Genomic DNA, 14,870 nt, shown 5'->3' on the forward strand with positions numbered 1-14,870 from the left:
CCTCTCCAGTACACCTGAATAGACCTTACCGGGAAGGCTGAGGAGTGTGATCCCACGATAGTTAGAACACACCCTCCGGTTCCCCTTTTTAAAGAGAGGAACCACCACCCCGGTCTGCCAATCCAGAGGTACTGCCCCCGATGTCCACGCGATGCTGCAGAGTCTTGTCAACCAACACAGCCCTACAGCATCCAGAGCCTTAAGGAACTCCGGGCGGATCTCATCCACCCCCGGGGCCTTGCCACCGAGGAGCTTTTTAACTACCTCAGCAACCTCAGCCCCAGAAATAGGAGAGCCCACCACAGATTCCTCAGGCACTGCTTCCTCATAGGAAGACGTGTTGGTGGGATTGAGGAGGTCTTCGAAGTATTCCCTCCACCGATCCACAACTTCCGCAGTCGAGGTCAGCAGAACACCATCCGCACCATACACGGTGTTGGTAGTGCACTGCTTCCCCTTCCTGAGGCAGTGGATGGTGGTCCAGAATCGCTTCGAAGCCGTCCGGAAGTCGTTTTCCATGGCTTCCCCGAACTCCTCCCATGTCCGAGTTTTTGCCTCCGCGACCGCTGAAGCCGCACACCGCTTGGCCTGTCGGTACCTGTCCGCTGCCTCAGGAGTCCCATGAGCCAAAAGAACCCGATAGGACTCCTTCTTCAGCTTGACGGCCTCCCTCACCGCCGGTGTCCACCAACGGGTTCTAGGATTACCGCCACGACAGGCACCAACTACCTTGCGGCCACAGCTCCAATCAGCCGCCTCGACAATAGAGGTGCGGAACATGGTCCACTCGGACTCAATGTCCAGCACCTCCCTCGTGACATGTTCAAAGTTCTTCCGGAGGTGGGAATTGAAACTCTCTCTGACAGGAGACTCTGCCAGACGTTCCCAGCAAACCCTCACAATGCGTTTGGGCCTGCCAGGTCTGTCCGGCATCCTCCCCCACCATCGCAGCCAACTCACCACCAGGTGGTGATCGGTAGAAAGCTCCGCCCCTCTCTTCACCCGAGTGTCCAAAACATGAGGCCGCAAATCCGATGACACAACTACAAAGTCGATCATAGAACTGCGGCCTAGGGTGTCCTGGTGCCAAGTGCACATATGGACACCCTTATGCTTGAACATGGTGTTCGTTATGGACAATCCGTGACGGGCACAAAAGTCCAATAACAAAACACCACTTGGGTTCAGATCCGGGCGGCCATTCTTCCCAATCACGCCTCTCCAGGTTTCACTGTCGTTGCCAATATGAGCGTTGAAGTCCCCCAGTAGAACGAGGGAATCACCCGGGGGAGCACTCTCAAGTACTCCCTCGAGTGAATCCAAAAAGGGTGGGTACTCTGAGCTGCTGTTTGGCGCGTAAGCGCAAACAACAGTCAGGACCCGTCCCCCCACCCGAAGGCGGAGGGAAGCTACCCTCTCGTCCACCGGGTTGAACTCCAACATGCAGGCTCTGAGCCGGGGGGCAACAAGAATTGCCACCCCAGCCCGTCGCCTCTCACTGCTGGCAACGCCAGAGTGGAAGAGAGTCCAGCCCCTCTCGAGAGAACTGGTTCCAGAGCCCTTGCTGTGCGTCGAGGTGAGTCCGACTATATCCAACCGGAACTTCTCTACCTCGCGCACTAGCTCAGGCTCCTTCCCCCCCAGCGAGGTGACGTTCCACATCCCAAGAGCTAGCTTCTGTAGCCGAGGATCGGACCGCCAAGTGCCCTGCCTTCGGCTACCGCCCAGCTCACATTGCACCCGACCTCTATGGCCCCTGCTATGGGTGGTGAGCCCATTGGAGGGGGGACCCACGTTGCCTCTTCGGGCTGTGCCCGGCCGGGCCCCATGGGGACAGGCCCGGCCACCAGGCGCTCGCCATCGTGCCCCAACTCCGGGCCTGGCTCCGGAGGGGGGCCCCGGTGACCCGCGTCCGGGCGAGGGAAATCTGAGTCTCGGTTCTTGCATTTCCATAGAAGTCTTCGAGCTGCTCTTTGTCTGATCCCTCACCTAGGACCTGTTTGTCTTGGGAGACCCTACCAGGGGGCATGGAAGCCCCCGGACAACATAGCTCCTAGGATCATTGGGACACGCAAACTCCTCTACCACGTTAAGGTGGCAGCTCAGAGAGGAGCTTTCTAAGACCCATAGTGCTCAAATCCAATATTACAGTAATTAACTTTGACATATCAAAAGAAGCAACTGTCTGTTCTGTTGGAAAGGAGAAACTTCAAAAATGCATTTAGTAAAGAGATATTGTAGATGTGTTCAAAGAAGTTATGAAGCAAATGCAGCACCATAAAAAACGTGCTTATGTCGTCGCACAGTCGCTAATCACTTAAATATGTCAATTTGCCACGTAAAACAAGTTGCAGACCAACAAAACCAGTGCTGTTTCAAATATATGTCCAAAAATGGGGAGAATGAACCAATATGATGGACTGACCATGGATATCTACTCTTGCAAGAAAGTATGCTTTGCCTTTATTGAGTAAAAACAGGAGAATGGTAATGAGCAGGGCCATATGACTTTAGACAGTTGCCAGTTAATTATCAAGACAACATTTTCAAGCCATTCACAGATGTTTAGTGAATTTCCTTGACATTGTCTCTTACAATACACTGTACATTGGCCAAGTTTTCAACCTTCTGCTTTCTTTTAAAGGTGTTTTGCTATGTTTAGAGAGCCTCACTCGGACAATATTACAATCTTACCGGTCACTGACAATCTCGTTTTAGTTATTGCACATCTAAGGTGAATTTTACCTGTAGTGATATTATTAAGTAAGCATGTTTCAAAGGAGGCGCAAGTGAAGCAGGAAGACGACAAGATGATATCACCAAAAACCGATTAGACTGATATGCAGTAACTCCTACATAAGCTTAGGCCAAATAACGCTATGCAAGTATTTGTAAGCAATGTCATAGAGTTAAGCAAAGCTATGTTGTCATTCCTGTCACGTTCATCTTCAAGCGGCTCCTGTAGCGCTTAGCAAGAAGCTTCTAGCTGTGATGGCTTCACTTCTGTGTCAGTTCAAAAGAGACGGGTTTAGGTATTACTGTCTGATGTACTCAGAAATGTTTGGTTAAACCTAACAACTGATTAGAGGCTATAAACATTCATGACACATGATACCATCTATGTGAGGTCAGACTGAGAACGAGAGAAAAAGGAAAGGACTATCGCTGAATAACATCTGCATGGTAACAAAGCCAACTATTGACTCATCCAAGAACAAAATAATGCGGTTTTAGTCAAGACTTCTAGCAAGAGTATCAATAAAGTCTACCTTCAATAGACCTGTCATACGTTCATTACAGATAAGCTTATTAAATTTTCAATCCTGCACAAAGGTTTTACTATTTGTCTAAGTTGTTTTTTGGCTAAAGCACACAAACACTTTTTACCAATTACATTAAAAAATGGAAGAGAGGGTCAAAATGGACCCATTTTCATGTCACACAAATCAGGGACAACATGGAAAGTAACAACAATATTTCAATCAAAATTACAAGCCCTCAGGCCCTAACTTCCAGAATGTGTTCCTGCTCCAGATCTAGTCTTACCGCAGGTGTTGCCAAGATGGCTGCCAAGTAGTGCTGAGAGCGTTGATTAGGCTGCATTTCTAATATCCCTAAACTGACATTTCTGTCAGCCTTTTAACATGTGCTCTTTGTGGAAAAATAATTGTTCCATCATGTAATATGTAAAAAAGGATCCTCCGTCCACACTCTCTCAATGATTAGGCTACCAAAGCCTACGTGAAGCCACTGCTGGTGGTGTTCATCTTGACATGGCACTGTTAAAGGAAACAATTCCATCCCTTTGGCAAAATAAGAACACCTTTAAAAGTGGCCTTTATTTTCCTACAAGGAGATAAAAATAAATACACCCTGTTTTTTTATCTATGCATGCATTCACACACACTTATTAGTAATAATGTCAGGAGGTACCAGTCTGTGGGAAGAGCGATGGAGAAGAATGTGTGTGCGCAAAGCACACAAGCTAAATTAAGTTTCACTTTCAGTTTTACGTCACGCCAAATGTGGGGTGACAAGGGAGGACAAAAGGCGATGAAGAAGGTAGACATTTTTAGAGAGAGTGCTTTGACCTTCTGATAGCTCGTTCGATCGCTCTCCAGTCCTGGTATCTCTGTTGGTTTTACTTACTCCTCCTGTTTTGTAGAATAGATTGTTCAACTTTAGTTCTAGTCACCCTTCTTCATTCTAGACAGCCATAGAATAAAATGATCTGGGAGGACATTCTGCCCCGTAAAAAGGGAGAATCCTAAAAGCACACTTGCTTATATATATATATATATATATATATATATATATATATATATATATATATATATATATATATATATATATATATGTGTGTGTGTGTGTGTCAGTCACATTGGGCACATTTTCAATACTATATTAATGTACTGACATCCGTTTCCCTAAAATTGTAGATGGACACTAATGAAGAACTGATGTTTTTTGTGTTCTTGTGATTATATAATATCTACAACACGCTGACCTGAGAGTAATAATGTTAATATTTCATACTGTTAGATAACTGCTGAAAGTATGACGACGTGCTGAAAAGTTAGGCTGACCAAGAAGGAGTGATGCCACTTTGATGAAACTTGGAAAGTGTTAAATTCAAAGTTTTCCTTCCTGATAAAACCACAATGAATACAGAATTGAGGATTTGAAAAAGTGATACACAAGAGACATTTTGTGAAAATGCATAAAATTTGGTACTGTGGCGTTATCAAATATCTGCAGAAAATGGGGGGTTAGCCCACATTAGGGGTTGACGCTCCTTCTTTAGCCATCCATCCAACCATTTTCTACCGCTTGTCCCTTTCGGGGTCACGGGCAACAATGCAAAAGTGGGCAAGAGGGGTAGAGAGAGCCTTGAAGATGACCTAAGGTTCAGATTTTGAACCCCAACAAGAAAAAACACTTGGCTGTGAAGCAGAATCCTGCCGAAGATTACATCATATCTGCCTTTGAGGACTTTTTTGAGAGTCAGGATGAGAGTTTCTATACCATTGTAATCCAAGTGCTGATGAATATGTCATTTCTGCTGTTGATTACTTTTTTGAGGGTCAGGGTGAGACTTTCTATACCACGGTAATCCAAAGGCTGTGTCAAGTGTATAGGAAAAATAAAATAAAACACATTTGGCTGAGTTCGACCACTGCATTGTGGTCAGCCTACAAACTTTTCAGCCCACCCTCATAAATAGGGTCGTGGCTTATATCCCTGAAAATAATTATTCAAGGAATATTAGTGAAAAAAAATCTATTTCATGTCTTGTAGACAGCTGCAAAAAACATAACTGATAACATCCTATTCCCACTATTGGTTCACTAGTTTCTCTGTTCCTGGGAGGTTTGCTTTTGGTCAAATATTGATGGACGACGAGAATAACAGAAGAGAAAATTCCTAGATTCCTTCAGTTTATCTTTAGAGCCTTAAACACACAGAGGGAGCCTTTGAGGTGACTAGTTGTACAGACTGACTGCCTCATTCTCTGCGGAGTCAAATAAACATAGGACTTTCACATGAAGTCACAATATACAGCGCAATGATAACAGTAAACAAAGTGGTAATTAGGAAATAGGTGTGAGGTGGTGGACAGCGGTGGAAACAAAAGACAAGATGACACTGACCGTGACCTTGTCTGAGCTCACACTAGTTGCTTGACTTGTTCCAAGTGTGCGTGTGTGTGATATCTTAGAGTTGTACCATTATTGATAGCTCTAACAAGCCTGGGTCAAAGAGCAAACAGTGTGAGTGGAAAAGGATGGAGCATGACTGTTAAAAAAGCCCTTTAAAACACCACTTGCCCCCCCCCCCCCCCCCCCCCCCCCCCCCACACACACACACACACACACGCACGCAACCACACACACAAGATCTAGGCTGATTGTTAACAGACCATATTTTAACACCTCCCTTAAGCTCTGTACCCTTATTACTCTTTCCACCAAAGATGTGAAGTCTTAACACAAAATCCTGTTTACAGAGAGTTAAGCTACGTGTAATAACCTGACCTTTAAGAAAACATTTACATTACTCACACGTCACTTTCAGGGATTTTATTTTCTCTTCATTTATCACTATGAATAGTGGAACCTCTCAGGTTTAACACAATCCCTTCTGACACACAGGTCAACCTACTGGGACTACGTTGTGTTTCTGGACTCCCGGATTATCTATTATATTGAAAATTCAATATTCATACCAACTCCACTATCATTACAGCCGATAACCCTGGGAGGGAGTCCCTACATCTGCAGTCCCTTCATAAGGTTTCTTCTTTGTTTCCAGCTGGGGTCTTTTGAGTTTTTCTTTGCTCGGGTGGGTCTTGGGTCAGGTTTAAATCAGTTTGTTCAGCTCCTTGAAACATTTGTGATTAAGGGCTATATAAAAAGTTTGGATTGATTGATTGATTGGTTGATTGTATACTGTATCTGTAACTTTAATGCTAAGATGTGTTTATCTACCCCAGTGGTTCTCAAACTTTTTTAGCAAGTAACTCCATAATGACCAATAATAAAATACAGTAATGTAGTAGGTCTAAGTATTGATTAAAACGAGGCAGAGGTTTTTTAACAAGTATATGTAAAATGTTTGGCTACTGTAACATTACACACAGTTTGAACAGTAACACTGTTTGAAAATAGGACAAAGAAACTCGCTACTTTAATCAAGTGGTTCTTTGGCATACCACTAGATGGACCTTGAATACCACCAGTGGTACACGTACCCCAGTTTGACAATCCCTGATCTACACTTTTCCCTGACAGATGGTGTGGTTCCAAAATGTGCTATTGTGCACTTTATCCATATCATACAGATACACTGTTATGGTATGGTTATAGTATTAGTTTATTTTGAATACGCGTACAGTTATAATATGGTACATCACTAAGGATAGGTATCTTTCACATTTAAACTGATATAGTACCAATTCTCGGTACCAGTAGTCAACTAAACAATAAGTTATTATTAAGATGTGATTCAAATAGTTTGCTAAAAATGTGATGGATGATATATTACTTTCATTTATCAATAAGGTTGAAGATGTTTTTAGGATTATTTTTCTTTGTACTTTGTAAACTCATGGGGTTTAAATAGTTCTTAAACTGGATCATATATAACATTGTTTGACTTCTTTGCTTAATCCAGTCCATAATTAAATTCCACATAGTAATATACTAAATGTTTTAAGTGTTGTACATGCATACAAATATTTTAAGTAAAATGTTTCCCTAGGGTTATTTTTCTTCTCTTTGACGAGAATGGTTGTGATTTTTTGGTTAGAAGGTTATAGATTTATTTGTGCAAATTTTAGCAGTTTTCAAATGTACCAAATCATTGAATTGCAATACTTTTGATTCAATAAAAGCAGAACCTTTACTTAATTTAATTTAGCTTTTGTTAATGAGTTTGTCCAATCTATATTCAAATACTTTTCAATAAATTTCAAAAACTAAGTAAGGAACCAGGTCTATAATGTGTAAACTGGTGTTTGCCTCCGGTCTTATAAATTGGCACAAATGTTTTAATTTTTTTCTATTTTATTTTTTAACAACAACGTCGGACTACAACGGCAGCTTTGTGCAAAGTTCTTTGGCTACAACTCTACCATATGTGATATCCAATGGGGAAAATGTCACACATGGGGCAAATTCTAAACTGCTCGTTTGGAGGAAGTATGAAAGAAGGCAAAATAGTTTTATAAACATCTCCACCATGCCCCTTTGGTTTGATTTCAAATGTTCAGGAATTATGCAGATCCCAAATACACAAAAACAGGTATCAATAGGTAAGAAAAGTTGGTTTTGCATAATCCGGTCCCCTTTAGTTCGTATTGTCCTTTTTTACACATTTCCATCTGAGAAGTAATGAGGGTAGTCCATCTTAGAACCGTTCTGATTAATCCTTCCCTTTAATGTGCAATTTCCCTTTATCCTACATAGTTGATTGCTCTTCTTTTGCTTTTTTTGGTAAGTTGTGTCAATGGACAATGTTTGTCATAAAGCATGTTAATATTCATGTAGTTTCAGTATTAGATAGTTAAAACTGGTAGATCACTGATGTTGGTTATTAGCAAACCACTTTATTATTATTGTCAAAATCTTTGGTAAAAATATTATCAATGAGTCTGGCACAGTCACAATTCTGCTTAGCTTGTAAGTTTAGGATATAAACTCATGCTATAAACTGTGTCTATGAAGTCACCAATGGTCTTTTGATTATTAGGGTACAAAAAGTGCATATTGAAGGCCCCACATAAGAAAATGACTTTTTGACTGATTTCAGCAGATGTTGCCTTAATCCAGTCCTCAAACTTTTTAATACTCGATTTAGATGTTCTATATATACACAGCTGACTGATATGTGTTTCTTCTTTTCATTACAGATTTCAATGGTTGGGCATGCTAAGGTATTATCAGGAGCAAATTATTTTTTTCACCACTTTGTAGTTCAGATATTTCATCCTGTTCACCAATATATTTCTTTTTTAGCATCAATTCATTTTTCTGAGACAGCGATCATTGTGAAGGGTTTGATGGATTGTTAAAAAATGCTTTACTGTATGTTATAGTTTTCATACATGCGTCTGTTGTTGAAATAATTGACAATTTGTTGTTGGATTTAATGTTAGTATTGTATTGTTCCTCTGTATAATAAATCATTCCTGCTGTGGGAAAAAAAATGAGTCTGGATCTTTTTCATTCTCCAATTCCAGACCATTATGGTCTTTTTTGCAAAAGGTTTTCATTTACATATCTTCCTGTTAAGCAATGTTTTTGTTGCTTCATTAATGCCAATGAGTGTTAATAAATGTCCTCCTAACTCCAGGCCTTGTTGTTCAGTGATCCTTTGTAATGTAATAGTGTTGAATTTGAATGTAGATGTATGTTTTCACTCACACTGCATCATCTGTAGTTTGCTACTTGTGTTATTATCGAATATGTCGAACCATTGAGCTATTTATTATTCATCCAGATACTTGATGTTTTTGACAACATATACTATTGCTCGTGGTTCTCCATTAAGCTTGATGTAGATTTAGCAGTTGGTGCTCCATGCCCTGAATTTTGCCCTGCTCCCTCAAGTCGTGTGCTATCTTGGTGATGTCAGCGTTGTGTTTTATGAGGTCCTCAATCATGTACACTTTTGTTCCCTTCGGCTTTTTTTTTCCTATTTTAGCGGTGTGATTTTAAATTTCTTGTTGGTGAGCAAAAAGTTGGCAACATTCATTTCATCTGTTTTTTTGCTCAGTAACAATCACATAATCCATTTGTGTATGCTAGGTTAACCTATTTGCTACAGAAAAACAAAATGGCCAAATTTACAGGCCCTGTGTGGGAAGCAGACTAGTAGCTGATATAGCTATTTTGTTGAAGATGTGTTTTTTTTTTTGTTTTTTTTTCTCTTTTTTAGAAAAGAGGCTCATCTAGCTACAGACGGGAATGAAGTGTTGTCATTACCGCAAGGGGAAATGTTTTTATTTATTTTAACGTTGAGCGGTAAAATTATCTTTTTACTAATTAATTCTAATTATTAATTCCCTTAAAAGTGGAGCAAACAAGTGATATGGGACATGATCTCATTTTCTCAAAAAATGTTTAGAAACACAAATACTGTTGAATCATCATTAAAAGTCAATTTTACACAATACACAATGCACTGGTTAAAGAGTACCAGGGACACCAAAGAAAAAAAATGATCGGCTATTGAGTCAAGTTTTTAGACTTCCTGATATCTACTGAGACAGTGTGCAAAAAGAGGAGGAAATTAAAATGAACTTCATAGAAAGCTTTTTTGGGTCTCAAATGCTTGATTGTTGCAAAAATCATTAAAAATGATAATTAAATTATTAAATGCTAATGAATGCTAGGGAGATCATGGCTACTGTGCCAAGTTACGAGGAGATCTAGGGGCAGAAGATGAGGTTATCCTTCCAGACTAGCAGTTGACAATAATTTAAGCGGGTAAAAAGGGCTGCAAGCCAACCAGAGGCACGAAGGTAAGATTATTTTAAAATTTAGAATTGTTGTATTTTTATATTTTATATGTACTTATTGTGTTCTGTGTACAGTGTGAGTGACCTAGGGAGTTGATTTAGGTAAAACTTAGACTAACAGCTGACATGACAGTCTGTAACAAAACAAATCCTTCTCAGTGGCCTAGTGGTTAGAGTGTCCGCCCTGCGATCGGTAGGTCGTGAGTTCAAACCCCGGCCGACTCAAACCAAAGACTATAAAAATGGGACTCATCTGCTTGGCACTCAGCATCAAGGGTTGGAATTGGGGGTAAAATCACCAAAATGATTCCCGGGTGCGGCACCGCTGCTGCTCACTGCTCCCCTCACCTCCCAGGGGGTGAACAAGGGGATGGGTCAAATGCAGAGACAAATTTCACCACACTTAGTGTGTGTGTGTGTGTGACAATCATTGGTACTTTAACTTTAACTCCGTAACCCAAGGACCACTTATATATGGTTAGGTTTAAATAAATAAAGACCTTTGATAATAAAGAATATGTGAAAAACAGAAAGGCCCCTACTCTTTGTCTTGCAACTCTATCATAACATTATGTATACCCAGACACAATCCTCAATCAGGAACATGATGTTTAAAGCATGTGGGGAAAGACAACAATGATTTATTATGAGCATACATCATGCGGCAATCCTTTCTTTGGACTTATGCCATCATTTTTCTTATATTTGCCTTTCATTATAAGTGCATTTGAACAAAGAGTGGTGAACATTCAACGAAAACCGCAGTGTCCCTGATGAGAAAACAGACATAGGCTAAAACAGCATTCTGTGAGATTACTATGGCTTTTTATAATGGAGCTTTACAGGACTAGGTTATTGTGTCCTTTTGCACAGCTAAAGTGTTACATAGTTAATGACAGGGCTGCAAGGCTATCTGTGAAAATATATAGTCTTAACACCTCTGGCTCTATCCTGCAGTGTATCCTTGTTCCAAGAGAGCGGGACCCTCTAGAAACATTACTTTAGTACGCATTCTTTTCCTGAAAGAACACTGACATTAAATTGGTTTCTCCAGTGTCTGTAATCAATCAATATTGTCTTCAAAAGACAACCCCAATTCATTTTGTTATCGATCTATGTTGAGCGAGTAGCGCATGTGACGTGTGGGATTTTCTTTTTACAGAGTTATTTGAGTCCATGAGTTTAGAATTTCTTTTCCAGGCACTGTGTGGCTTCTCAAAACTGGAACGCGGTCCACACTCCGCTGTCATTTCAACATGCTCTGGGATGGGAAGCAACCAAGCAGCAACTTTTAAACACTTGTGGTCTATTGTTCACTAGATGCTGACATTTTTCATTGCTTACAAACCGCTGACATTCAATGTTAAATACATTTTAGGATATTTCTCTTGGGAATACAGTTTGCAGACATTTTATAGACAAGCTTCTCTTGTGTTATTTAATAAACAAATGCTGTAAAGCCACACAGTTTGAAAGGGGACCTGTCATGATTTCAAGCTCTATTTAAAACACTTCCTTGTGGTCTAGCTAATATGTATTGGATATGCTTTGGTGTAAAATGTGCATAAATTTTGTTCTACAGTCATATTTTAACTGCAAGCTGTCCGTTGCTGAGAAGTTCCCAAATTGCAAATGAAATCATGCCACAACTTCTTCAAAAGTATCATAATTCATTTTTTGAAAATGTACAGTGTCTAACTATATATTCATGTATATTCATATATTTCTTGAGGTCACCTCTACTTTTTTTTCCCCAGACACGATTGAAAATACATTTCATAAACATATTAATTCACTCAGTCACATCATTAAGTACACCTGCAAACTCTAAATACATAAAAAAACAGCTTGTTTTATCAGCATTTATGTCACTGTATGTCGCAAGTCTGTGTTATTATGTACATGCCAAGATTAGATGAAAATTATACTTTACTCTACCTTTTCTTGCGTATCCTGACAGCCTGAAGCTCGACTTGTTGTTTAAATAAGTACGTCCATCTCGCGGTGATGTCACGGTGCAGTCAGACTGCCAAACCCCGCCAACACAGACAACCAAAACTGCGCGCAAGCTCATGCCAAAATGCATGAACCTTGTGATTAGATGCTTTGGCATTGTTCAACATGAGTAGCTGACAATGTAACAATATTTATTAGTCAGAAAAGATTAAATTCATTATTTATTTCATTTAACCTTTATGTAACCAGGAAAGTCCCATTGAGATTAAAAAAACATTTTTTTCAAGGGAGTCCTGACCCAAGAGTCAGCAAAAGATAGAGTTACATATAAATACATGTCATACACATTTTTAAAAAAAACAGTTACAATTTTATCATCTCAAGTGCTCTCAATCTAGACTTAAAAGCATTCAATAAAATAATTTCAGTTAATTTTCAGTCTCTTTGCAACATGTTCCATGTAAAAGGAGAAGAAAAAACAAAAGCTCTTTTGCCAGTTCTGTGCGGGTAATTGGAACAGTGAGCAACGAATGATCATTTGAATGCAAACAGAGTCAACAAAGTCTAAGCCAATGATTAGTTAACACGCTTAAGAGGAACCTTCTAAATATGCTGTATTAAAATGTTATTTTGAACATGGCCTAAATAGCTGATCATGGATTCATGACAACTATTTGACCCCGGGATAGATTACCGGTAATTCTGTGAACATCTCCACACAGGTTCTTCAAATATTTCAGGCTGCCAAAATTCCCATAGACAAATTTCTCTTCTTGTCCACTTCTGAGTTTCCACTCCAGTCAGTTCAAAAAACAGACCAGATCCACAGCCCACCCAAAACCGGGTCCCAGAGTTCTGTAGTCAACTTGTGTTAACTGTAACCAATGTAAATGTCAGTATGTTTACTAGCCAGACCTGCAGACCCCTCTATCCATTTCTACATTCCTCCTCTCCAAATTACATTTGTCATTGTGAAAGCCAATGGTTTACATTGGCATGCTTTGAACCTTCTGTCTGTGAGTGTGTGTTTATGTGTGTGTGCATATATATATCTAGATTCGCATGACACACAAAGCTGGGACTATGTTACAGAAACAGAAAGTAATGTTTCAGTGTGTGAGTGTGGGATCTCCTACCTGGTATTGTGATGTTGCTGTAGATGTTGGACAATTGCTCTTTCAGCAGGACCAGCTGTGTGCTTGCAGCTTTCTCTCTCTGCAACTCCAGCATGATATCAGGGTGGTTAGCCACTTTGCAACCATTCTGCTTGTCCAGTGCAATGTCACTGCGCACTATATCTGCAAGCCAAAACAGCAACAAACAAAAAAAAAACTCTTAGATACAGTTGTTACAATCACCCTCTGGAACATGGTCATGTAATAATCAGTCTCTCCAGGATTTCAGGATGTTGCGCAAATTCAACAAATCCCCATGAATTATGAATTATGTGTGACCTCGCAACTTTGTTCGATCTCTGCAATTTCCCCGCAAATTTTAGCCCACTCAAGCGCAACACAGCTGTCTGTCGGGAAGGTGTGGCTCAGATGGTACATACTGTATAAGAGAAAAAGCTTAGAATAGCTTGTTGTAACAAATATTGAGTTAAGAACGGCATTTGCATGCATTACACTTTTTTCTGTCAAAATTGAAATACATTCATGAGGAAAGTACTATAAAACTATGGAACAAACTGGACTTACAACACAAGCAATGCCAAACTATTAATCGATTTAAACTATTATACAAACATCTGGTCTGGTTCAAATATAGAGATGAGGGTCTTTAATTTTACCTGTTGCTATACTCTATCTCAAAGTGTTAACATGTGCTCAATGTTTCCTTACCATTAGTGCTATGTTGTCCATTACCATTATTGCTATGTTGTCTATTACCATTGTTGGTATATTCATTATTCCTACATTGTTGATACAAATTATTGTTACAGTGTAATAATTATTGTTACCTGTGGTAATGCCACTATGATACAACATCTGTATTATAATCCTTGAACAAAGTAAGAGTGAAACTCATGTGAATAGGAATGGAGAACTGGGGGTGGGATTAAATCAATTATCTTCTTCCCACTCCCTTTCAGGCAAAACTGGACAATCATGCATTACATACTATACATTACCGTTTGCACTATATTAATTTATATTATGTGTTGTCAACTTTGTACTTCTTTATGTTATTGCCTGAAATAAATAAATAAATGAAAATGAAATGAAAGATGAACTCCCTTATTGACACACTATTAACCATTAACCGTAACATGCAAGTGTAAAAAAAAAAAAAACAACATTATGATTTCTGCATTTTCAGAATGTGCTTGTTCTATTTTTAAACAAAGAAAACAAACTGAAGTTGTCTTTATTTTTATGTTATCGTGCCGTGATTTTACCAGTCCGACCCACTCGGGAGAAGATTGTTCTCCATGTGGCCCCCGATCTAAAATGAGTTTGACACCCCTGCTCTACGTGCTTACTGGTCAGAAGACACTATGACAGAAATATGCTTTAAAATAATTATTTACTTCTAGCGCCAGTGATAAAGTTTACCTACACGTGGTAGCTCATTTGAATGGGTATTTAACTCAAGAAAATGTTTAGCGCTAATGCGCATGCTCAGTAGCGCTAGGTAGCTCATTTTGACAGAACACCGCCACTGCCTGCACAAATAGAAGCAGTGTGTACCATTACACCTGTAGGGAAAATTGATAGTATGTTATGAATAAATTATATTTTATATTTCCAAAATTTACATTTTACAATTACATTTAATGTGTTGGTTATTTAAAAAAAATACAGTGTTAAAATAACATTTTAAAGGGTGTGTGTCGATTAGAAACAGAAACACTAATGAGTGTTTTTGAGGTCTTTACGTATAAAATACT

General features: G+C 39.7%; 1 protein-coding gene across 1 annotated transcript in view; it reads right to left on the reverse strand.

Annotated features, from left to right (window-relative positions):
• The window catches only part of hpse2 (heparanase 2), an 89,245-nt gene that overhangs the window by 69,333 nt on the left and 5,042 nt on the right, over positions 1-14,870 (reverse strand). Inside the window, exon 3 of the mRNA XM_061953230.1 lies at positions 13,114-13,275. Within this exon, the coding sequence (XP_061809214.1) occupies positions 13,114-13,275 (162 nt within the window). The remainder of the gene's footprint in view (positions 1-13,113; positions 13,276-14,870) is intronic.

Source organism: Nerophis lumbriciformis, linkage group LG02 (genome assembly GCF_033978685.3).
Source record: "Nerophis lumbriciformis linkage group LG02, RoL_Nlum_v2.1, whole genome shotgun sequence".
Lineage (NCBI taxonomy): Eukaryota > Metazoa > Chordata > Actinopteri > Syngnathiformes > Syngnathidae > Nerophis > Nerophis lumbriciformis.